The 26,639-nt window shown below is 44.1% G+C and overlaps 1 protein-coding gene across 2 annotated transcripts in view; it reads right to left on the bottom strand.

Annotated features, from left to right (window-relative positions):
• The window catches only part of NIPA1 (NIPA magnesium transporter 1), a 359,202-nt gene that overhangs the window by 278,126 nt on the left and 54,437 nt on the right, over positions 1 to 26,639 (bottom strand). For both annotated transcript variants that reach the window (XM_069636609.1, XM_069636608.1), the window contains exon 2: positions 14,997 to 15,044. In XM_069636609.1, coding sequence (XP_069492710.1) covers positions 14,997 to 15,044 — 48 coding nt within the window. The remainder of the gene's footprint in view (positions 1 to 14,996; positions 15,045 to 26,639) is intronic.

Raw genomic sequence — 26,639 nt, 5'->3', positions numbered from 1 at the left:
CCACTGAGCGGCCACTGCCTCGTAGCCAGCCCAGAACACTTACTTCAGGCAACTAGGTTGCCTTAATTCTCCTATGTCGTCTTGTTTACCACATGGTGTGTCCTCCGTGCGCCTTCCGTGCCCTGGCGGCGTTCTTATCTACTCTATTATCAGGTCCAGACCCCGCCTTGGGGCTTATGCACTGCTTCAGTGGCTGATGGGCTGTGTGCCAGCTGCTCTGGACTAAGGGCTTTGCACCTTGCACCTTTTCCAGGGATTCCTTTTCTTCCATTCACCTCTGCAGTGGCCTCAGTGATATTTGCTCTTTGTGTGGGATGTCCCTCTTTGCATAGCCACGCTAGCTGTTTGTATCTCCCACCCCGGTGTGGCCCTCTGTCTCACGGGGGACTTCTGTCTCGCAGTGCCCAGTCTTTGCCAATGTTTTCCAGGCGCTGGCACTATGTGCGCAGTTACACCACAGTGTGTGCCTGGAGCAGTGCCGCCTTTGTGGTGACTTGGGGTTTAGGCTCCCCTATCTTACAGGCCTCTTCCCGGACTTACTGCTATAATACCTCTTTGCCATGGGGGAGATTCTGTCTTTGTGTGGATGACGTTTTGCAATAATACTTTATCCTGTGACTTATGTTCTCTGCCGTGTGACAGTGTTATTCAATGGAGTTTGCTTATTATATTGTTTAAAGTTGATTAGATCATGGTGCCCTGGGGCCGTGCTCCCCTGCGTGTGTATCCTGGGGGTTATCTAGTCCCCGTGCGTGCACACTGCCTGCTGGGAGTGAGCGTGTTGCAAGCGAGAGCAATGTTGCCACAATGTATCGTTGCTGAACCTATGCCGTCTGTAGCATCTGCACTTCGCAGTGTATTTCCTTCGGCGATGTCTAAGTTACATTGTTCTCTTCCGTGTGGCCCACGGGGAGCCTCTCTCTGCTTACGCTTCAGCGCGTCTCGGGGAAGCTCTGTCTCACACTGGGTGAGCCGCGTCTCTCTCCACCCATGAGCCTTGTTGCTCTGATATGGCCCGATTTCCATTGCAACCCAATGCGCACGGGTTTACAGCTTACCACGTCCGCTTCGGGTCATTTGTATGAACGCCCTTTCACTTCTGCCGCGGAGCGCACCCCGTCTCCCAGCCTCTCCGGAGAAGCCGCTGCTTATAATTCTTGCCAGTATTTATTCCTCCTTCTACTCCAGTGCTCGACGTGTATGTCTGGCGTTCTTCCTGTGCTTTGTTCTCATCAGTACATTCAACAGAGGCTACGGCATGTTGAATGTGTAGCGTCTTCTCATCAGCGCTGCATATCAGATCCTTTGTTCGGTGCCGACGGCCATTTTGATTACGGTCCTCATTTATTGTTTGGAATTACAGCAGCCCATAACTCCCGATGTGTTTGCTGAAACGGGTCGCACCTTCTTCCCATGAAATCCGCTTCAGTTCATAATGTATCTGTCCTCTTTTCACATGAATTTCTGGAGTTTGCAAGCATGCGCTACGCTCGGATCGATGTTGGATGCAGGCGCCCAGGAAGAGTGCAGCCTACTCCAACTCCATGGCTGCCAAGCCACGCCCCCAAACAATTAAAAGTTAATTATGAATACTGCCCAAGTAAATCAGAAAGACTGAATTTGCACAACTCCTCAGTTTTGTTGTATAGAAGAGACACTTTTGCCATCTCGAGGAGTTGTTGTATGGAAAAAGGCATTCTACCATCCTTAAAGGGAACACTGTTTGGAAAAGATATTTTCGCCATCCTTTCTGACAATAATACAGGGGGAGGGACTATCCTCTGAATTTAAGGATGTCTCCTTGGAAGAAACCATTCTTTTGTTTAATATATTTATTTACGTTACATTTGAACACTTTTTTTGGCTAAACCTAGATCAGAGACAATATACCTTACAATTAATTGTTTCATTTCTAGTGTGAGGACCAGGTATATTTTGGACACAAGGACAGTTTACTTAATTTTGACAAAACATAACTGATCTTTAGTTATAGTTTCCTAGGTAGGGAAACTCTCTTTAAGATAGAGACAGAGGCCTTTATTCAACCCTTTTCTTTTAATAAGACATTCTGATGCTGAGAACATTAGCATGTTTTGTCCTCTCATTCTGACCCCTCCCACTACCTAACAACTAAACTAGGGTACTTGTCGTCAAGGGTGAAGTACACAATCAAAAGCCTGTGCTCTATCCAAAACTAAACTAGGCTGACCCTACCACTAATACTATGCAGCAAAAGACCAGGAGAATGCCTCCCTTCTCCTGGATTGCTTTTCATCAAAGTTCTCCTCAATATGGCATCTTCAGATGGCCTATTGCTATCTCTCCTAATATGTCCTACAGTTCCTTCAGGGGGCTTTTCCAGGACCTGTTATATTGGTTCCCTCAACTCTTCAAATTCCTCTGTGGGCTTTCTTTGATTATGGGTTATGCCTCAAAATCCAAATTTCTTCTTTAGGATGAACAAGTATATGCTTAAAACAACTCTCTTTCCTTTGGTTATTTAGCCCCTCGCTGAAACGAGTAGGTGAACGCATATTTGACTCTGGGTCTTCTTATGATCTGGGCATTCACTGGGACGAGTATGATGAGTCCCTCCTGAATAACCCTCACTCTTCTTATGATTTTGTGACTCAAAATTAGATGAGTAGGCTCTCTCCAATCGTTATGTTCGTATTTACTCTGTACTTTTACATAAGCGTCACACATGCCCTTTGCCCCGGGTCTCATTGTTACCTCTGTTGTACTGGGGCTGCGTCACCGGGTTGACATCTGACTCTTTTCGGTCTTCAGTCAGGACGCCTCTTGATGCACACTCGACCTTGTTGGACACACCCATGTGTCTGTATGTGGTACCGGTGAGTAGAATGTATGGGTTTCTTGGTCCTCTCACTCCACCATGCAATTCCTTCACTTCGGTTTCCTCCATCTGTAAACAGACCTTCGTGTGTCTGTCTTCGGTGTGCTTTAGGTTAAGCACTTTCGGATTGGGGCTTCTCCTCACCCCTTCGTGGATATCTCTCCTGGGACTAACAACAATGGGACCGACTTCCCCTAGTTGGTTTCCCACCGTTGGCACTTCTTCTCTCACACCGCCTGTAGCCAAGTGAAGCAGCGTTCCAGAGTCACCAGGTTCACGTCTCCAGCTGGTTTGTAATTTCCGGGTCTCGTTCTGACATTCTCTTGTTCCTCCCACTTTTGTTACGCAATGCTGGGGCTTCCCCAGCTTCTCAGGATAATACAAAATTTCTTTATCTCAGTGCTTGACAGACAGGCATTCTTTATCACTCCTTTGTTGTTACTCTTCACAGTACCAAGCAGATACTTTTCATCTGTCATTACATTACAGTAACATATATAAGATGAGTCTGGTTGTCTGTCAACTGATAGGGTTGGTATGGGCGTTTGAGGATGATGAAAAGGGAGGTCCTCATCAGAAAGGGAGTCTTTATTATCAGAAGGGAGGTCTCTCCCTGTGAGGTCCCGCTTACTGCCACCCCTAAGGGGAACTTTGCATAGTGGGCTCGCCTCGCTAGCCTCACAGGAAGGGTCACCCCACTTGGGAGAAGTGACTGAATCCCACGATTCGTCACAGTATCCGTTCCAAAATGAAACTATATTTCCACTCACCTAACAAATTGCAAAAAAAAGAGTTTACTCCTTGAAAAATCATTTGACCCCAAGCTTTCAAAAATAAGGAGTAAAATCTCATTGGAAGCGTACTGCTCACCCTGTCATAGTAAGTAAAATGACTAGGCACAGAATCTAGCCTCAATTTGTTTATACCAACTTTCCTCCCACCAGCCTAAATAAAAAATAAACAAATAAGAGCCCCACTGAGAAGCCTTAAGGTGCTGCTTTAAAAAAATACAATTAAATGAAAATGAAAAAAGAAAAGAAGGAATCACAGAGGTTATGCCTTATAAGTTAATCAAGGCAATGCTTAGAGGTATAACAGATAGGGCCTTCTCTTTTAACTAGGACTCTTCTCCAATTCACGGTGAACAGTTAAAGAAGATGGGGGCCGGGTGTTAGAGAATCTGAATAGAGAACAATTATAATTGTTTTTTATAACAAGCTTAATACCGAAGAGGTTTCTAAGCACGGACCCGGGATTAGAATCTTTGTTGCTCTGCGTTGTCTTGCTTCAAAGACAAGTATGTTGCCACAGAGACATACAATCTGTGCCATGATTATTTTTAATAGCCTTAAACATCCAAGCACAAAATAACAGAAGGTGCAGTTACTTGGACTGTTACTAAGGTATGCTGTCCTTCAATGCAAACAAACAGCCCATTTTCTTCACTTTCCGTACCGCTGAAACAACTGTGATGAATCTGACGATTGCCCAGGAAAACCTGGCCTGGCACACTTCTCATATGGCCAGGGAAAGGCAGACGCCTCCTGATCCTCACCCTGGGGGTGGTTTTCTGCGGGAAGATTCCGTGAAGCAGGTCAGGAGGAATGGGAAAAACCCTTTAATAACTTTGACAGAGATCCTACTATCCTAATGGCTTATTGTAAAATGGAATCTGTGAGAAATTATCTGAAGATTGGGAACTTCAAGTGCCACAATGCCCAAAGTACTGGGACGAAGAAAAGGACTGCAGAGGTACGAGAGTTGCAATCTAATAATGTTAATGGTTAATGATCCACACCTGAGAAGATTGGGAGGCATAAAAGGCCCCCTCAGGTGCAGGCCATAGAAAGCAGTAGCAGGAGGTGGAGTGATTGTTCTAACACCACGTTACAGTGGAAGCAGAAGCTGGAGTAGAGCAGAGATACTCAGATCACAGTTGTGTGCTGAACGGATGACAGTCCTGAGAGGGTCTCTTCTTTCAGAGACCCTGATTGCAGAGGTTGTGCAGCAGGAAGCGTTGTGTTTGACAGCTTTCCCACTGAAGACCGTAGCTGCAGAGGTACAACAGCAGAAAGCATGAGGTTTAAAGGCTTCCATCATAGTAAGTCGGGCTCCGGTGGCAGGTGAGCACCGGAGAGCCTTTGAAGCGAGGCGCGCTCCTTTTCCGACTGGTGCGGGCTGTGGAAATACAGATAAGCAGTTTGCTGGGGTGCGCAGAGCAGCAGAAGCAGAAGGCCTGGAGGAAGCACAGCAAGCAGAACTGATATTAAAAGAGTGGAGTGGCAAAACAAACTCTATTTTGAATACCGAACTGATGCAAAGCAGAATGATAATCCATGTGAAAACCAAGCTGTTGCGAAGAGGAGAAAGTGGCAGAATAAAAACTGGACAAGCAGACCAGAAAGGTGTAATTGTATTTATGTGGGTTAGAATAATTGTCAGCAACAAGAGAAGACAATATTCTGAGAATCCAATACAAACAACCATTGCCGAAGCCAAAAGAGAGTAATGTCAAGGCAAGTTAAAAAGAACCAAAATTGCCAGAGCCAGGAGAGGGCAATTAAGTTAAGAATTCAAGTGTTTGTAAATCCTATTGCCAGTGTGTAAAAGAAGCTATAAGAGGAACTGGCCGAAACCCACATTGCCAAAGTCAAAGATGTGCAAGAAGGAGAGAAAGCCATTATCAGCATTTGGTTAATACAGGATTGGGGACACAAGAGTGGCAGGAAAGCTGTCTTTCTGACAGAAGATATTCAGGAGGAGTGGAGCACGACCTGCATTGCCTGTGACAATCACAAGTGTGTACAAAGAGCACCAATGTGTTTGCCTTCCCAAAATAAGTAGTCAAACTTGATGTTGTGGAGAAGCAAAAGATATTGCTAAATTGCTTGAAGCAAACCTTTACCACAGACTTACTTGTAGTAGTTTGTAGTTTCATTAGTCCTGGCAGGGGAGTACACCAGGACAAGGGACCTTGTAGTGTTAGACGTGGCAGGTGAGTGGACCAGGTGGAAGTCATTGAAGTACTGTGGTGTGGTTAAAAGTATTGAAGAAGTGCCAGAACCACTATTGTATTTTCTGAACTATTGCAGAATCATCCCGACAAAGACATTTTTGTTCCTAATGAACTATGGAAGTATTCTTGTTTAATGAGAAGTTGTATTGAACTTTATAAGCCTGTATGCGTGCTAAGAAAAAAAAACAAGAGGAAAGGACCTCCGTGCAACGTCATACATCACACTCCGTTGTGCCGTTCACTGTGAACTCTGGTGTCTGGGATCCCCCAGACGCCACAGCAAACCGAAACAGCAGCGGAATGGCACCACAGGCTGCTGCACCCACCGCCACATGGTGCGGCCTCTCAGTTACTTCCCAGTGAGTTTCCCTGAAAGCAGGGTGCTGGGGGAAAGGAACCACGAGATACAGGAATTAATCCTTACACTTTCCTTATAATTTTGGAACTGTACATTGAGATCCTCTTTGAATCTGGGGAAGGTGAACTCACCTGAGTTATAAGGAGAAACAGTTAGCAGGTTGTGAACATAATTGTTATTTCTCTTATATTGGAAGAGTCATACGTTGCCTTGTTAAGTTTGTTATATGTATAAGTGTGAGGGACAGAAACCTTTTGTTAGAGTGCTTCCTTTAGTTTATTTTGATAGGCAGGGAAATCCTCATCATGGTAGGGATAGTGAGGAGTGTATCCAACCTTTTCTGATAATAAACCTCCATAAAGTTGTCCGCCTCACATTTCAGACCCCTCACACATCCTACTTGGTTTTTGAAATGTGTTCATTTGTCTTTCACCCCAGGGTATGTTCTCCTGTGCTTCTGTGTTGCCCTCCAATTCAAGATGATAGAACACAGTAAAAAGTAGACTCCTCTGGGGATAGTAGCTGAAGAACACCATGGGATATTTGCAAACCCACAATACTGTACATCCAAAACATGCTTAACGCTTCTCAATATTCTGTGCAGTTTAAGAAAATGACAAACATCTGCATACACCCAATATTTTGCAGTGCAAACAAGAATGTATGTAACATCCCCTCCCCATAATATTGTTGGGTAAGATTATACAAGTGCTTAATGAAACGGTTATTGTATAGGAGAGAGTTACCATAGCATTTGTTAAAGTCTATGCTGAATGGAACGCTGAAAACTTGGAAAGTATGCAATGCAGAGTTCTGAATATCTGTTGTCCTGATCCCATGTATGAGTAGTGACAGGAATACTTCCATACCCATAATCCTTTGCATGTCAAGCAGATTATATTGTAATGTTGCTACCCCTTACTGCAGAATTTTAGCAGAATTTTAGCACCACTACATATTAGATGCTGAGCATGAAATATGCTTTGTGACAATTCACAGGATCTCGTCACTTGTCCGTAGTGGGGAGCCCTTCTCTGTGAGGATAGGGAGGTGAACCCGCTATGCAACATTCCCCCTATGGGTGGCGTTAAGCGAACCGTCAGAGGGAGAGACTCCCCTGTTAGGGACAAGGACTCCTGTTCCATCCAGGAACTCCCTAAACCCCTTCTATTATTAACCACGAAGACCATCAAGACTTAAGGAGAAACAACCTCCACAAGTCAATATTTGTTATTGTAATGTCACACCAACTCACCATTAGAAAAGCAATCATACTGAGAAGAAGAGGATACCACAAATAAGGATTACCCGTTGGTTGGCAGCCAATCATACTAGGATGAAGAAGAATGAGCAAGTGAGGAAGTGCGCTCAGGAGAGCGAGAGAGACAAAGGACTATGGTTCTATGCTGAGGAGGGCCCAGTATGTGCCCATTAAAACAGAAGAAGGACCAGCGTATGATGTTGGTGGAGCTCGAAGGTTCAAAACTGGCGAGATTGAGAAACCAGAGATCTCTGGGAGGTCCTCGGTTGAGTGGACACCAGCAACCACGAGGCAAAGGAAACACTCAGAGGGCAGTGGGCCAAACCGTGCATGCGTGAAAAAGAGAGTCATGGCGGTGGCGTGACCCTGTAGAGGTGGACCGACTGATACTCAAACGACGCTGAGACCACAATTTGAAAGGCTCCGCAGAGCCGCACACTGTAACGCAAAAAAAGAAGAAACGCTAGACATTGTTTACCAAGAACTATTTGAAAATAGACTATTAAGGCTGGAGGAAGCCTGCACAGGAGAAGGGAGTCATTCTCCTGGACTTCTTCTTTTGATATTTGATTAGTGGTAGGGTTAGAGTAGAATAGCTTTTGGATGGAGGACGGATCATTGTTTTGGACTATCTTACTGATGAGGTCTATAGTTAGTTTTGTTTTAGGTAGAATAAACCCTTGTGCTAGGGATAGACAAGCCTTTTTCCTAGTATTTCAATAAAGAGAATTGGGAGAATGGCACCATTTGGTCCGACTCCTTCTGACCTATCATAGCTTACATAAAATCTTTAGAGGGTAATTAATAGGTTTATAAGGACTTCCTTCTTTAGTGGGGGTGAAGTAAAGTGGGCTAGACAAGAATATCGAGACTAGTTAACATAATGTTCTTTCTTAAAAGAGTAGGCAAACAGTAAGTAACTGCTGTGTCTTGTGCCTTATAAATGATTGATAAAGTGGCACTTGTCTGTGTGTGCTACTAACACACTTCTGAGCAGCACACATAGGGTAGCTGGGCAAGCACACATACACATAGCTTAGAGGCAACATGCCTGTGAAAACTAGTCCCAACAGCCAGTCTGTCCTATTCCTTCGGATCATGGCAAAGTTTTCCTGGAAACAACCACCCCAGCCAAAACCTCCAGACTCTGCATATTGACGACAGTGCATTGCCTAAGATGGTCTAAGTGATAACAAATTTGCTGTGCTATTTGACATGTGGTGGCCGAAGAATTGTCCAGAACCAAATGGGGCCTGCCTTGGAGATGGCTAGCACGTCCAATTTAGCGTCAATATTAACAAAGACAACTCTTTGCTCTCTCTCTTAGGATATCACAGTTAACATTCCCAAGAACACAAACTGCCCTTTCAGTCCATCCTGCTGGTTTATGGCGGTCCACCAGAACTCCGCTATCTAATGCTCCCTCACTGAGATCCATAATCTTTGCAAGTAGCCCTGTAAGGTCAGGTATTGTATTTCGATATGTGCACAGGTCATACCTTTTTGTGGGTCTTTTATGGCTATTTGACACCAAATTGAGAATCCTGGCATCCAGATCTGGGGAAGCAACCATGTCCTTCTAGCTGTTGCTTCGGATTCCACGAGCCCCGCTCACATGGAAACAGGAGCTCCGGTGGCATAGACAGCTTCACGGCCTTGGTGAGATTGGGCACAGCATCCTCGCTGTTTGTGCCACGCAGCAGCTCCTTTTGATCCCACTTTGCAGGAGAGGCTTCCCTTGATCTGGGGATGTCGGCCGGCGTCCCGTCTTGTCCTCGGTCCCATCATGGCTGCCTTCGAATTTCCTGGGTTTTATAATGATCTCAGCCTAAGTTCCCCAGGTCTCTCTCTCTCCCTGCTTCACAGTCCTTTCTTTTATACACCTATGGTTCCTTAAAGGGTTGCATGTGTATTCCACTGTTCAATTCTGCCTTACTCATTAAGATGGCATGCCTGACCTTCATACCTTGCAAGCATTTTCTTCGTCCCAGTACCCAAGTGGTGAAAGTGAATGGTGTTCATTGCTCTTAGTCGTTTCTTCCTCATCTCATCCTCATCTCAGTACTAGAGTGGTGAGAGCATATGATGTTCTTTACTCTCAGCTGTCTCTTCCTCGTCTCAGTACTATCAGATGTCCTAAGAGGGGAAACAAGGGGAGTTGACCTATACTAACTTATAAAGGTCGGGGAGGCTTACGTCTGTTGTCATTAGGGTAAGGGGGATTTCAGGTCACGCCTGAAGGTACCCCACTCTCAATCCCCAAGGACCCTCCATCCAGGTGATCCTCCCTTGCTTGTCCACCCCCAAGGTCAGGATCCAAAAGTGATGGCCTTTCCCTGGCCACTTGTGTAGAGGATCCAAGGGGAGTAGGAGTGAGAACACCCTCAGGTTTCTCACAGGTTTCACTTACTCTACCCATCAGGGAGGGATGGGGACAATCTTCCCAGAGTTTAGCCCTCGCCTCCTATATACTGCCTCTTCGAATTCGTCACCCTAAGCCATGAAGCAAACCCCATACAGCGTGGGTGATGGATACAACTCAAGGCCAAACAGCACCATGGTCCCACCTTCTGAAGTTCCTGGCAAGTCGGAGTTCACATGGTATTCCTGTGTTTCAGCTCAAGGTCTTCATGTTTAATTGAAATGTCCTCCTAATCTGCCCCCTGATCCAGTATCAGTAATATAAATAAGATGTATAACCCGTGAAAAAGGATGCAAGAAGGGCGGAGTGGTGCATGGAGGATGCACACCACAGACACAAGTTACAATAGCCAGCCAAATAAATCAAGCAGTGGGTGAGAGGACTCCAAGCAAGTTGCAGCCGCTGTAGCAGTCAAGGAGAAAAATCACATATACAAGTAGGTTTGCTATCCCATAAATGTAACACAATGCACTGTACCACCATAGAAAATAAAGGGTGTACGATGTAGCACTAAATAAATGGCACATATCTGCTTAAAAATGGAATAGCAGTGTGTAAAGACTGGAGGCAGGGTATCTGTCCAACTATATGGTTGGGGTGGAGGCACAGAGCACCCCCGCCAAGGTTCTCTAATGGTAGATATGGAAAAGCAGCCAAGGTTGAGACTCAAGGGAGGTGATGGTTGTTGGGTACAGTGAATCCCCAAGCTCCCCACAATGGAATGTCGAAACACTATGTTAGGTGATTACACAGTCCATTTATTAAAGGATGAAAAGTCAGGCAGAAATATACAAATAAATAAGACTCACTTTGTACTAGAATTCTAATATATACAGTACTATGTGGTACCACTCTTACCTTTAAATTCAGTTATAATGAACCAACTGCTGACAGTTATTAAAAAGCATTTAAATTATTAGGAATAAGGTTAACCTCATTGACATTAATGTAGAAAGGCAGGTAATACTTAGAACATAGGCAGAATGCTTTCTTTACAGTGAAAATGCAATACTGTGTGAGGATCCCCCCACCCAACCTGGGCAACCTGTAAGAACAAGTTAAAGTGTACTTTATGTTGTATATTACAGCCCAGTCTAAATATGTTCATTAATAGACTGCTTCTGTTTCTACAGGTCCCCCCAATCCCAAAATACCTGGGAAGCCACAGGAGAACAGGATCAAAGATGAATCTGGGACCCCTGGATGAATCCTGAGGATGGAAGATGCTCTTCCTCGTCATAGTACCTTTGGTGCCTTGGAAGGCAAAGTGGTGGAGTTTCTTGGCTTTACTCGATGATGCCCCTCGGGGATGGACCCCCCCTAGAAGGAGGAGTCGATGGGACATCAGTGTCGAGCGTGAGAAGAGAACCCATTTTGTAAACGGCAGCAATGCAGATCTGTCGTGGGTGTCTCTGTTGTCAGGTTACTACATCGACTGTCAATGCTCCATGAAGATGAAACTTGCTGTGGACCTCGACAAGGCTTGAAGGATGAAGATAGGTCTCTTTGTGGTTGTCAGTGACTTTTCGGTGGTGACGGGTGCAGTGGCAGTAGTAGGTGTCGGATTTCGGTATTTCAGTGCTGTAGCCGCAGCACGGATGACAGTATGGCTTCTGGTGACTTGGACTCGAGCACTGGACTGCCCCATGGACCCTTGCCAAGTCTGGACCTTCACAACGCTTTCTTCAGTGTTTGGTGGAAGGAATGGCGGAAAGCCCACCACCTGGCACTCCTCTGCCGGCGGTGACCCAGGATCTTCTCCGGTGTGGAAAAGTGGACAGGTGTTGTGGCTGCAATGCCACTTTAAGATTTCTTGCATTACTTGGAACTTTGACAGCTCCGGGCATCGAGCAGCACTATGCCAGGGTAACCCCTCTTCCAGACAATACACAGCAACTTGGCTTCCAGCAGTCATGAACACTCCTATGGACCCTGGACAATGCTGATTGACTTCTTGGACTCAAGATGTCCAGCCACTCCTCTTCTGGACCCACCTCTTCAGAACGGCAGGCAGACAGGACTGGCTTCCAGGACACTTCGGGTGAAGAGCAGCAGATGCACAATGGTCGCCTATTCAGGTCCTCTCTAGTTCAGTCCTCGAATCAACAAAGCAGCTTTTGTATTTGATGAAGAGTTGCAGCCACAGACTTCTTCCTCCAGCTGTATTCAGGATACAAGCTTCTAGAGACTTCAGCTTCTGCTTCGGGTGTCATGATGCCTACCCCCGGGGACCCAGACCAAGTCCAGCAACCCCGGAAGCAGGCATCAAGTTACTCCAAGCAAGCCCAACAACCCCCGCTAGGGGCTATTTGGGTGCAGTCCTGGCGCTTATGGCGCCAGGCTCATATGGAGAGTCAGTCCTGGTGATATAGGCACCAGGCTCATGGATTAAAACTTACCTGATGCAGACCATGCTGCAAACTTACCTGATGCAGACCATGCTGCAAGAGCTCCAAGACAAAAGAGGCTTGGAAGGGACTATTTTACCTAGGGACTATTTTTTACTCGGGTGGGGCTGGGGAGGAATACTTACCTGGAACTACTTTGGAGGCTATTTAAACCACGCCCGAAGAGCAGCACACACTTCGCGTTATTCTGCATCCAGCAGCGTAACGCTCACCGTGCCTGCAAGTCTGCAGCCAGTCCTCTGCCACGCCCGCCTCGAGTTTGGAGCTCCTAGAAAAAGGGAAAAAGAAGGAGAAAAGGTTAGAACAAGAGCAATACCTTTGATCCTTACCTGAATTCCCGATCCATTGCGCCTTCAAGCTGGAAGAAAGAAGTTATTTTATGCGTGTCGCCTCGCCAATTCTTTCGAGCCAGTGAAGCAACTGGTTATCTACGCGCCCCTGCGCTCAATGCAGGATGGAGAGCTCATCTTTTCAAATCATCAGGTGAGACTATAAAAGGGGACATCCAAGGTGATCAGTGGGGAGAACAACGGGGTCAGGGGATTTATGCTCAACTCCACAGGTGGTTAATTCCCTTTCTCCATTTGCAGAAGAATAGTCCTACGGGCCAAGCAAACAAAGCTAGGTGGGCCAGTCCAGTCCGTCATCTCGGCCCTACGCGTCACATTGGTGGAGACCGCAGCAGTCCAGTCCAGATCGACTCCTCTGTGGGAGCCAGGTGAGCGTAACATTGGGTCCGACTTTCAGCTTCTGACAAGGAGGTAAGTGAGGAGTCCCTAGTTATACACAAATGTTCCCCACTCAGGCAGAGCAAGGCCCAGCCAGCCAATCACACAAGGTACATTCTTGCAGCTACCAATCATGCTCACAGGCATTAAAAGCCATTAACTCAAAACCAGACACCCATAACACAGGATGTGGATTGGAGGCAACTCGCAGCCTTTCAGAGCATTCGCTGCATTCACACAGTTTGAGTCAGGGCGGGCTCAGGCAGGACCACAGGCATTGTGACACACAACCAAAACCAGACACCCACAACACACAACGTGATTTCACACCTCTTTCCATTCAGGCAGGTCCCACCCCTGGGGTGTACCTACAACAAGAATCCCAGGGAAGGCTTCTACTAGTCTAGCAGAGGCAGCCCCAGTTCCATATATGGTTCTTCCAACCAACATCCAGTCAGGGGAAGGGATCAGAGATAGGGTATCTCAGAACTTCGAGAAACAAGGGGGAAAGGCAAAGGAAACCAAGAGGCCACCAGTGGCCATCTTACCTTTGTCCAGGAATCCATTGATTCCTATGACAGGGGCTGGGTGTCTGAAAAAGGGAGGACACCCAGAGCCACTGTGAAGTCAGTATGTAGCTACTACCAGCCCCATACCCTGCTCTTTGGGCAACACACATGTGCCCAAAACAACACACTAGGAGTACAAGGATGTACCCCCCTAGCACCTGGGTGACCCACGGGTTTATGTCCACCAAGAACATAAATGAAGAGCTGAACTGCCAGGGGTCCCAATTGAACTCCTATGCACAAGATAAGCAGAAAGCCCAATCTAAGGAGGTAGTTGGACAAGGACGAGGAGGCCCTGTCCCGCCAAAGCATTTCCAGCATCACACACTGGAACTACAATTAAATAAATTCCTAATCAGTAAACTAGTTTCTATTTTTATGTAAATCCATTTCATTCCACCCAGTAACCTTCTAATGCACAACAAGGAAATGTACAAATCAAAACCTTAACCGCATGAACCCCCTTGAGTGCTGGGGGAATCATTTGACCAATGTGATGGCAAATTGCAATCAACTCACTGAATTCTCTTCAAAAGTAACTCGAAATAACATTATGTGTAAAGTAAAACAGTCTTTAATTGACATGATCCAACTCCATCTTCTTCCAAAGAGGACAGATTAAAACATCCGATGCATTTCAGAACAAGAATCCTTCAGGGGATTATCCGTCCATGTGCAATAAACATCAACATTTATCGTGTGCAGCTTTAGGAAGTCAAAACCCTCCAGATACACAATTTAAATCAGACCAATGTTGGTCAAGAATTTATGTTAATTCCATGTACTGGACTTATAGCTGACTGTTTCTTTGAAGTACCTAAGTAAGTGGGCAACACTTACTCAGACAGAAACTGTCTGTTGATATTGGGGCGGGAGGGTGTCTTCGGCATCAAGTATCTGCCACACTAACCGTAGCAAGTGGCTTTATTAGGTGTACTTCCAGATGCTCCACACAAAGGTTAAGTTTGCATTTAAAGTAGCTGGGTTAACAAGGGCCGTAGCCCCATACCAGACACTGGGCAGGAACTCACACAGATGCACAAATATCACATCATCACTGGAAGATGGCAGGACAGACCACTAATTTTAAGAATCGCTGCCAAGACCATCCCCCACACCTAAACTTAGATATACACCATGACAGCTCAGGAATTCAATAATCACACGAAAGGCCATCAGCATCATGAGGGTGTATATAAGGTGTGTTACACAATTCCTAACATACAGTAAAATAATGAACCAAAGCACACTGTACCAAAAAAAACGCAAGGGAACAGTCATGTGGCAGCAATAGATGTACAAGTCAAGCATTTTGAAGATCCAGGAACAGGGTACACAAAATCAGCAAAATACATGTAATTGTAGTTCAATACTCACTTGCAATTGTACCTGCCCACCACACAATGTCGATTAAATAGGAAGTGCCTGTATAAAGTAAAGAAAAGAGCAGGTGTGGGCAACAGGCAGATCAGCATTTAAAAAGACAAAAATGTGTTCTGTGTTCAAGATAGTTTTTTTCGCATTGCATTCAGACGAAAACCATTCTTTTCAGATTGTCCAGCTGTAATCTTTAATTTTATTTTAGATTTTTTATTTGCTACTTGGTTAACAAGTAACCTTCAGCAAGCTTACAAAATGATCACAGTTAGCAGACACATATACAGTTGTTCTAATACAATCATAAAAAAAAATATTTAAGACCTTAAAATTCAAACATAATTCTAAAGCACCTCACCATGTGCAAATCTAAACTAAAATTACCTTAAGACGCTCTCTAGTTCATTCTAAATCCTTAAGATTGAAAAAGTGCATTGTGCCGCCAGTAAAGACATTTGGTCTCCACTCATACATTTTTCCCAAAAGACTGATGCTTCGTGGATTATATACACATTTTATAAATCGAGCATGTCTTTCCTCTCCTAGGGCCGGGCACTCTAAAACCTAGTGTTTAGTTTAGTCAATTGTTTCAATTCACCCAGCCTGTTTACAAAGTATATATTCTTACATTCTACAATTTTCCACATCATTCTTCTTTGGGGTGGTTACTTCTCTAGTGTGCATCAGGCTAAATGTAAAGTACCTGTACACCCTCTTCAGCAATATATCTGGTAATATTTTTAATATGGCCTAACAGTTTCCAGTTTCCTCAGTAACTTTATGAATTCCTTTGTTAAACTTTTCTTTGACAATATTTCATAATGTTTAATCCAGTTCCACTCACTGCTCTTGTTTTTCATTGCGGTAGTGAAGGCAATGCATCCTGCTAAACTGGATCTTCGAACAATTTAAATCAGACCAATGTTGGTCAAGAATTTATGTTAATTCCATGTACTGGACTTATAGCTGACTGTTTCTTTGAAGTACCTGAGTAAGTGCCTTTCATTTGCACCTTTTTCATTTTAAGAAAGGATACTATTCGTCTCTGTTCTACTGGAGTTCTTAATGATGGTAAACCAAATTCAAGTCTGAAGTTTGGTAACGAGCAAGTATCGGGAAGGTTTAGTACCTGTTTCCAATATATTGCTTCCATTTTTCCAAGCCAGCTCCGACGATTTACCACTGCTACTAATGCATAGCTTACTTGCGTGACAATCTTTTGTATATAACAAACTAGCATTACCACCTGGCATTGCCGAGGTATGCATGTGGTGGTCTCGTATACTCTTGTGTATGTTTTATTGTGTCATAACTTCCTATTTTGGAAACTTGACACAATCTGCAATCTCGCGAAATCGCCTGTATTGATAGCACAGGGACGGACCCTGCTTGACCCCTGTGCAAGGCGAATGGGTGGGGTTGGTCAAATTTCACTATCCCCAGTACACCCCAGCCTGTTATGCTGACATCGGGCTAAAATGTAAGCCCACTAATGGTTGTGGGGCTGGAGCCAACAATCGCAAGATCGGCAATCTCCCGAAACCTCCTATACTGGTAGCACAGGGCCGGAACCCACCCTATGCAGTGTAAATGGGTAGGGTTGGTCCAATTTCACTATCGCCAGTATACCCCAGACTGATATGCCGAACGTGGGCCAAAATGTCAGCCCACCAACTGTTATGGGGCTGGAGACAACCCCGAACATACAAACACACTTTCACAAATATATATATATATATATATATATATATATATATATATATATATATATATGCGCTCAAAGATATCATTGTAAATCCACCATATTTTAGATCATATCCTTTGATTGCTGCTACAGTTGGTTTTATCTTGTTAAGAGCCTGCTTCTTTAGATATGTGTTCAATTACTGTAAAATTCTGCAACAAGTTATTTAAATTCTTTTACCACCTCAAAGGTCTATGAACCCAATTCCAGCTAAAGGATTGATAGATGTATTTTTCCTTTGCTACATTTCATTATTTTAGTTAATTTCTAGCTTAATATCACAGCTATAGATCTCTAGTTGCTTCAACAGATATTGCAGTCCAATTGGAGTATGGTCAAGGAGAACCAGTTTGTTTGCATAACCCAGCCAAGTTATAGAACAGTTAGCAAACCTAGGTGAAAAGCGTGACCCTTACTTTTCAGGTCTCCAAAGTATACATTAAATAGGGCTGTTGCCAGTATACAGACCTGTTTGACCCCTTGCTTACTCTCGATCAGGTCTGAACAGATACCTGCCAAGTTTAGTCATAATATTGTCTTAGTATCATTATGGAGGGCTTGAATAAGAGTTTGAAGATCTATATCAATTCCTTTCTTTTTAAGTTTGGCCCACTACCTTTCTTTATCTACTTTGTTGAAGGTCACTTTCTAATCAATGAATACTATAAAACAAACATTTGTTTTATTTTATACCGCAGCATATGTTAGACATTTTAAGACCGCAATTTTACAGTATGGAGATAAACCTTCACGTAAACTTGTCTGCTGAATAATAATTTTTTGTCATTCAGATATTTAACAAAATAGCGGCAAAGATTTTGCTACTGATATCCAATAGTAATTCAATGGATTTCACCATTCTTCTTTTTTGTGTATTGGGATCAAGATATCTGAAGTCCAGTAAGACAGTAATGATCCAAATCTAAGTATTCCCTGAAATAGGCCGGACAGAATCTTTGTCCAATACTGTGGGCCTCATCATGAGTCTGGCGGTAACCCTTAAATGCGGCGGTAGTGCTATTACCACCGCATTTAAGGGTCCGCCAGATCATGGCTTTGGCGGATTTTCCCCCAGCTGTGAGCTGGGGGAAATCCGCTGCAAAATTGACCAGTGGTAATAGCGCGAATATTCCCCATTGGGCCCAAAGGGGAATGAGGAATTCCAGAATGGGCCCAATGGGGAATGGGCAATAACCCTTCCGCCAAACCCGTGATCCGGCGCTAATAGCGCCAGGGGGTTTGGCGGTAGGGCTATTAGCGCCGGCGCTAATAGCGCCGGCATTACCGACCAACTTGTGATGAGGCCCACATTTATTACTACAATGCAAGACCATCAGGGCCCAGGGCTCTGGAAGGTTTCATTTTCTGAATTACGTTCAGTCTTTTCTATACTACATATCTGTAAGCATTTCTTTTGATCCTGGATAATGTAACTAATATTTGATGCCTATATATTTGTATCTTTTGGTCTGAGAAATTTGACCGACTGAACGAAGTGTGTGCATCGATTGCATTGATTGCATTGCTTTAAGTCAGTTGAAGTAGTTTGATCACAAATTAACTTCCAGGAGGCCTTCCTACCATTTAGGCCAATTACATATAACATTGTTTCGATGTTCTAGTTCATTTGTTTTAGCCAATGTTTATATCCTTGTACAGGGATCGAAATTAAGATTGGACAAGCGGGGGCTAAAAGAAGCTCCTGGCTATTGTGATTCATCCTGCGGAGTCCTCACAAAAATCTGACCTAAAGTTTCGTCCTTAGTGGCCAGGGAAAGGCAGACACTTCCTGATTCTGACCCTGGGGTGGAATTAGCCGGGAGGATCACCTGGGAGAAGAAGAACCCCAAGGGAACAGGAGGACTTTGTGGGATGAGACACTGTATTTGTCTTCCTCATGGAAGGGAATATCGTTTAATACCAGAATATGTAATGGCTTGCTGTCAAACTGTCGGAATGTGGGTGAAGACAATTATAACCAGTCGTGTTTTGGGAGTAAGAAGAACCCTTTTAAAGTCACTGACATTCAAAGAAATGAAAGCACCTAAAGGTTAATGAAAAATAGTCTTTAAATGTAACCAATTTAGGCCCTGAAAAAAACATTCTTCTGTAAAACCAAATACTTAATTGAATCCTTATAATACTCGACGTCAGGACCACTGTGGGGTGCACGACGTATACCAGCCCTGAGAGGGCCTCATATGCTTGAGGTCGCAGCTGCAAATGTCACACAGCAGAAGGCGCACCATTTAACAGTTTTCCCCATTGTCAGTCGAGCAGCAGTGGCAGGCGAGCAACAGATAGCTGTGGGAGCCAGGAGAGCTCTGGTATTGACAGACACGAGATGCAGGAAGCCACAAAAGGAGAGGTTGCTGGCCGCACAGGAAAATAGAAGCAGAAGACCTGGAGGCAGCAAGACAAATGGACACACACGCCAGACCTGGTAAGTTCAGCGTTCTATTGGCACACCGGAGCGCTCCGTAACCGCCCGCTAGTCTAATCCAGTGATCTGAATCTCAGAAATGATATAAACAGAGTAAAGGTGAAGAAGAGGAATGTTTTTGAATACGAGACTAATATAAAACCGGCTAATTATTCTGTTGCAAACCAAGGTGATCTAAAAAAGGAGCAGATGGCAGAACAAGAACTTAATAATCTGGCCAGAAGGATGTGATTATAATATAGTGAGTCACATGAAAAGCCAACAACAAGAAAGGGCAATATCCCGGAAAGAAAACACAAACCACTATTGCCAAAGTCAAGAAAGAATCATCCCAAGGCAATTTATAAAGAACCAGTATTGCACAAGCCAAAATAAGGACATTGAGAATTTCAGTGTTTGCAAAGACTATTGCCCATATGTAAAGAAAGTCATAAGAAGAAATGGCCTAAACCCGTATTGCCAAAGCCAAAGAAATGTGAAAGTGAAACAGAATCCTTATCAGCATTTGGTTAGTGCGGAAGGGGAGAAACAGGAGTGGCAGGAAGGCAGCACCTTCTGATAAAGGATATTCAGGAGGAGTGGAGCTTAACATGCATTGCATGGGGCAATCACAAGGGTGTACCGAACAGCACCAATGTGTTTCTTGTTCTCCCAGAAATAATATTTGAATTTGAAGTTGTGGAGCAGAAGTAGGGATATAAGAGTGGCAGGAGGTTTGTATTACATGTGGCAATAGCAGATGTGTAACAAACAGCACCAGAGTGGTCCTTATTCCCCCTTAGGAAATTCTTAAACTTTATGTTTTGAAGCAAGAGACACTGCTAATTTGTTGAAAGCTGACCTTTACCACAGAAGTACTTGTAGTTAGTAATTTATTCTGGCCTGGCAGGAAAGTACAACACAACAGAGAACGTTGTAGTAGTAGGCCTGGCAGGTGAGCAGACCAAGTGGAAGCCATTTAACTGAGGTGTGGTTGGCATTCTTGAAGAAGCAGTTGAAGAACCACTAAAGTGTTTTTGTGGATTAATACAGAATCATCCTGACAAAGTAATATCACTGAAGCAAGTGTTGTGTGAAGTGCTGCAGAAGTATTTAATATTGCCAAACAAGTGGTTTTGTGTACTGGTGCATAAATAACCTGACAAAGACATTTTTGTTGAAACTAATGAAGTACGGAAATATTCCTTGCTAATGAAAAGAAGTTGGTTCAAGATCTTTGTCGCAAGTGAAAAGAGGAAAACTTTGTTAACCACTATGAACTGTTGGTTGAATTCAAGTTGGAACTTGTTGCTATCAAGTTGGAAGGAACGAATAGAGAACTTAAGTGGAACTTTTGTTATGAGACAGGATTTCCTTATCCTTTTGGAACAGTTAAACAAAATACTCTTTGAATATGGGAAAGGGGAAATCACCCATATTTTAAGGGGAAACAATTATCATGATGTGAACTTAAAATGTTAGGTTTGTTGCTTTTGAACTGCCATATATTACCTTGTTGAGTTTGTGTAGGTACATGTGTGAGGGACCAAAACCGTTTGTTAGTGTTTCCTTTAGTTTATTTTAGGCAGGGAAATTCTCATCAGGGTAGGGATAGTGAGGCGTTTATCCAACCTTTTGAGTTAATAAAAGGGCATATTTTGAAAAACCTTCACAAAGTTGTCTGCCTCACATTTCTGACTCCACACAGTATCTAGCATTACCCAGTGACCTGGAGCTACCGGTATCCAGTGATGTTACCGAATAAGAAAACAGAGAATTACTGTTTTACCGAAACGTAAATGCCCAAAAAATACAGAATGTTTGATTACAATGTACATGGGCGGTGTGGGATAAAGGGGTAAAAAGGGTTGGGGAGGGTTTAGAAGCACAGATTAACAGGTGTTTGGGGAGGGGGCACATAAAAAATAAATAAATAATTTGATATTCTCTAACATTTCATTTGGTGAAATCACAGATCCACTGGGGAACAAGGAGCTAGACCAAAGGATTCCACACATCTATCTTCCACATGAGATGCAAACTTATGTTGTCCATTATCTATAACCTCTTGTGCTTTAAATGTCATATGTATGTGTCCTAACATTAATTTATAGATTGTCCGAAATGCACATAGTCAAATTTACATAGGTGTGTTTGTTCGGCATTAGTTTCCCTGGGGAGCTAAAGCTCCAGGTAGCTGTTGTCAAGCTAACCAGGCTCATCTAGGCTAGATGCAGGAGTTGAATAGCGCCCAGCTCCCCTCAATTTCGAACCCAGTTGGAGTAGACCCTTCTCTAATACATGAAAACCTGAAACCTGCTCTGTAAAGTCCTTGCAACTCTATGAATCTCTTTTTTCTTTAGTGCAATGTTTTGATCATATTGTGTTGCAAAGTCTTTACTAACATACAGTGGTCTTTTTCTGTATATTTTTAACATGTTTCATGATCCAATTAGAAAATAATGTTGGATTATTAAACGAGGGCTCCTGTTTGCAGACTCATCCGCAAGTCTGTATTTATTGTACGCGCTCTCTTTATTCCAGGTCAATTCTTTTCCAGCTGCATTTACTGTTATAATTCCCAATATATTCTACTGGTGGTTTACCTTGAAAAGTTATATTTATCTCAAGAGAAAGGTCAGCATCGTCTATATTACCATTTGCAATTACTCATAATGTTCTGTGACGAATCCTGAGGTGTTGTCACTGCTTTAGATGGGGAAGCTTCTTTCCCTGAGGCCAGAGTGGTGAGGCCGCTCCACGATAGTCCCTCTGGGGGTGGTACTCAGTGGGAGGATCTCATGGGGAGGGAGGACCCCATTGAGAGTAGTGACCACTTCGGCAGAACGCGGTATCCGCTTTACCCTCCCACAAAACCCTTTCAATTCCCCATTACCGGTTGCTTCCATGTGTTGTAGTAGCATATCCCAAATGAGAACATCTAGGACGGCAAAGAGGACAAAAGGAATGACGATCACTTGCCAGAACCAAAACACACGCCCTAGTTTCCAAGGCGCTTCTATTGGCCAGCTGTCATTTAAAACCAGAGAGGGAAGAGAAGGATAGCATCTTCAAATTCAATCCAGCACGGACAGAGGACACAGCATGGCCTGCACAGATCCAGGGTGCAGAAGGGCAGACGGTAGCCTGGAGGGAAGCTCGCTCGCAGGAGGCTTGCGACGCAGAAGGCAGACCGGAGGCGAGGCAAGGCACCCGCCGGCAACTGAAGCTGCCGGCGTGCAATCAGGCTGCTGGAAACTGCAGAGAAGGGACACAAGAGAAGCCAAGAGAGCCACCAAAGCTCTTGGGAAATTCGCAAACAGCTTGAACATGATGGCCAAGACCCTACAGTACAAGGGTGGCTAACCATGGGGTTGGGGACACCCAGAGAGTTCAAGGGGCTAGAAGCAAAGCGGAAAGGCAATACTCATTGGGGCAGAGTAATTAAGTGAAGGGGGTCTGGCCCCATATAAAGAAGGCATACCCCCACCAGTAGCGTAGAGGGGATACAAACTTTACAAATATAAGTGGCACTCACAGACCTTTGGAGAGTAAATCAAAGCTGTGGATCAAAGGAAGAGCAGGCCAATAGAACCTTGTATATGATCAAGTTAAGGGGGCCTGGGACCCAAATAAGGAAAGCATACCCCAATCAGGAAGCGAGGGGAATACAAACTTTGCATATAGAGGTAACATTCACAGATCTCGGCAGGAGAGTAAACCAAAGCTGTGTAACGAAAAGAGAACAGATAACGAGGATTGTGAACAACCACATGAAGAGGGTCTGGCATCCATCTTGGGGAAGTATACCCCAAATTGAAAGCAAAAGGAATAAAGAACTTGTGTGTACTAGGGACACTCTGGGACCGTGGCAGCAGAGTAAACTAAGGCCCTGGGTGGACATTAATACAGAGAGAGAGAACTGTGAATCCAGGTATGTTGAATACCCGACTTGGCAAGAGAGTGCACCAAGAGGATGGGTACTGAGAATAGGGTCTGGAGCCCTCAACCCGTGCAAAAGTGTTCAGGCCATTCTTCATTGTTGCAGGACCCAAGAGTCAGATTTATCAAGTAAAAGAAGGACTTGTCTCAACTATTAAAGACACAGATCCGAAGTTGGATGAAGCTGGAAAGACTCTAGGGAAAGAGAAACAACCCCTTGAGTCTTGTGGAACTTTTGTTTGTTTTTCTACACCCCTTCTGGAACTTTTGTTTTGAACTGCAAAACTGGGCTACAGGTTGACAGCCAATAGATACTTTCCCTTTTCACTTTATATTGAGTTTAGTTTGTGAGGGACAGGATAGGATTTGGACACAGGACAGCAAAAATAACGTTGGACATTGACAGTTTCATTAGTTAGTCTTGTTGTGTCAGGGAAACCCCTCTTAGCTATGCGGCTAGTTAGGATTTCTTCCAATCATCCCATTTTTGTTATTAATAAAAGTATTTGCCAATCAACATACCACCTTTGTGTCCATCTCTTACTCCTAGACCTTCACAGTTCTCACCTTGTTAAAGAAAATTGCACTTTATAGAGAAATAATCGAGTGTGAATTTGTGATACCTTGATGTATATGTTAAATCTCCTGGGATATCTCCATTTACTTTCCCATTAATCCTAATTTACTGCCATTCTGGGAATCACAATTATGTCCTTTCAAATCAGTAATTTTAGACTACACTTTAATATACCTTCCCATTGGTTAAGCCCAATGTCGTAATTCATCTCTTCTATTACAGAACAATTGGCAGGGAATTTAGCTTTTAAATCACAACTGAGTACAATCTGTGTCTCTGGGTGAAGACACAGCACTCTGTTAATTGTGAATGAGTATATTATTCCATTACCTCATTAGTGGCTTCTGATGGTGGATAAAATATTCATCAATATTATGTTTTATTTTGAACAAATATATTGTACTTGTACTGTTAAGGCACTACAACAGTTAAATTCGGACGATAATAGTTGAATGTTAAACTCTTTATTTGCTCCAATTATTAATCCAGCATAAGGACAGCCCCTATTAACTTTTTCTGCTGGTACTATTATAGCATTAAAACCTTCAAGTATAGGATCAGCTTCCAACCAAGTCTCTTGTTAGATGATGTCATGTGTCTAATAATTCCCAAGAGGGGCCTTTCCTAATAAAGTGATTAAATCCCCTTGTAGTCCACGACGCAATTTGAATTGTTTCCGCAATGGAGCTACAACGACTGTTGAAAGCCCGTATCCAAAGCCAATGACAGCCAATTCCATTTTTCCTTGCTCCTACTGCCTATTCTTCCACAACTCCTCTATAATTTCCCTGTTGTTCCAATTAGAATAAATGTTTAACTTACGTATTGATAGTTGATCCTGCAACTTCGTTTCTTATTTTCAAGTCCGATTTTTCTTCACAAAGAGATTGGATCTTAAACCCTTTTTGCACTATGCGTTAGCTTTGCTTCTATAATAATTCTCGGTTTTCAAATTTTTATTGTTTAACGAGTGGGCCTAGCTATTGAGCAGTAGAGCCGCGCAGCAGAGCACTGTACACAGTGGGTAGCTAGCATTGGGCTGGCATCTTTTAACAGTAGAACAGTACCGCGAGTTGAGGTATTTATCGGTATGTGCGTTCAATGGAATTAGTGTTTGGTCAACTGTTGTTCAAAGAGCAATGATTTGAAAGATTTGCTAAATTGGAGAATTGTGGGGAACATTCCAAGTTGACACTGGGATCATGTTCCAGAGGGTGGGTGCATGACAAGAGAAGGATTATTTGCTATTAATGAGGACTAAACTGAAAACACACTATTCCATTATCAGATTGATCTAAACATTCTACCCATTCTATATCATTGGTATTTAGAACGCTCACATTTCTAATTTGGTGATTCAGATTTATAATGTTAGGCCGGTTCAACATCAGATCAATCTCTTTTTGAAAAAAAAAGAGATCTGAGATCGCCAGATGTACAGATGAGGAATTATCAATGACATCTGAATATAGTCTCAAAGGTTTACCCCAAAGTCTGGGACTCTTTTGCACAAGTTCCTTATCTTCCTCGGCCGTGGTCAGTTCATTCTCCCCGTGATCCTTTGTGCACTCTTCTTCAACACCCAGTTCGATTGACCACATTTTCCTCAGGTCTTGACTTTGATTGTGTATACAGTCTAATTTTCTTGTTGCTTTGTTTGTTGCTTCCAAGGGATACCAATACCTTTTTTTCTTTCACTATTCAACAAATGTGGGTTTTGCAGGTAAAGACTACTCAATGAAATTGAGTGTATTGTGTTATAATCATCTGTACACACTTCCATAGGAGTAGTCATGATTATGGGCCTCATTACGAGTCACCCGGTCTGGAAATAACGGTGACGGTAAACTCGCTGCCACAATTGTTTCCGGACCGGGTGATCTCGAGTTCTGCAGGCGGGAGGTGTGATTCCCGCCAGGTCTGACCTGGCGGGTTTAACACCACCCGCCTGCAGGCGGACGTGGAAACACCGGCACCATCACAAGATGGTGCCGGTGTTTCCACTTCCCCATTCCCATTGAGTCCTATGGGAGTCAATGGGAATGGGGATTTACCGAATTCCGCCTCTGGAATTCCCAGGTTACTGGGGTCGTAATGCCCCGGTAATTCCGGGAATCACGGAGGCGGAATGGTAATACGAGTCTGGCGGTAACCTGATGGAATTTCAGGCACGGTTACCGCCCGACTCGTAATGAGGCCCTTTGTCTTGCTCATTATTCTTTTCCCGCAATTTAACCAGGTACTGCCCCAAAAAAGATGACTTTGGATGGATCTTTTGTGGGTACGGGCCCAGACCCTAGTTTCGCTATGGCTCACTTCCAGCAGACCTGGTTCACTCTCCTGCCAGGTACTGCCCTGAAGAAGAGGATTTCCCTGGCTCTTCGTTTGTTGGTGAGGGTCCCAGATCCGTGGGTGTGCTTTTCCCCCAGGGTTTCCCTTCTTGCCCCTGCTCGGTGGGTTTGGAGTCCTCCATGACTCCCTCTAGTCCTCGCCAACCATCCCAGCAACCCTGGTACCGTTTGTTTTTTGCTGGATTTCTCAGGTAGATCTTGGCTTCTCCAGGCTTCAGCTTCCTTCTTCCCCATTTCTCCTGTTCTCCGGCAGGCTGCGGCAGCTATACAGGATGTAGTTTCTCTCGGCATGCGCGTCTGCACTTGCACGCACCGTCCAGGCTCCTCGCATGCCCGGACCTTTGGCTTGCCAGTTTACGTGTGGTCCTTCCTCGTTGGACCGAATAGGGACATCATGGCTCCCTTGTTCGCGTCCAGATGAGCAGTCTCTGCTCTGTGCTCTGTTCTCCGCCGAAGCACTTCCTCGCTCGCTGTTCTTCCAGGGAGAGGGCTCGGCATACAAATAAGTCCTTCCTTCCTTCCTCTTTATTCTAAATGGGCACTGATAGCTAGAATGCCCATTCAAGTTCTCATCATGATTCTTCATTGTTCCGCACCTCCTCCTCGT

Source organism: Ambystoma mexicanum, chromosome 7p (assembly GCF_040938575.1).
Source record: "Ambystoma mexicanum isolate Mex_15411 chromosome 7p, UKY_AmexF1_1, whole genome shotgun sequence".
Lineage (NCBI taxonomy): Eukaryota > Metazoa > Chordata > Amphibia > Caudata > Ambystomatidae > Ambystoma > Ambystoma mexicanum.
Note: the sequence above shows the minus strand (reverse complement) of the source record. Positions and strands in the feature narration are given on the sequence as shown.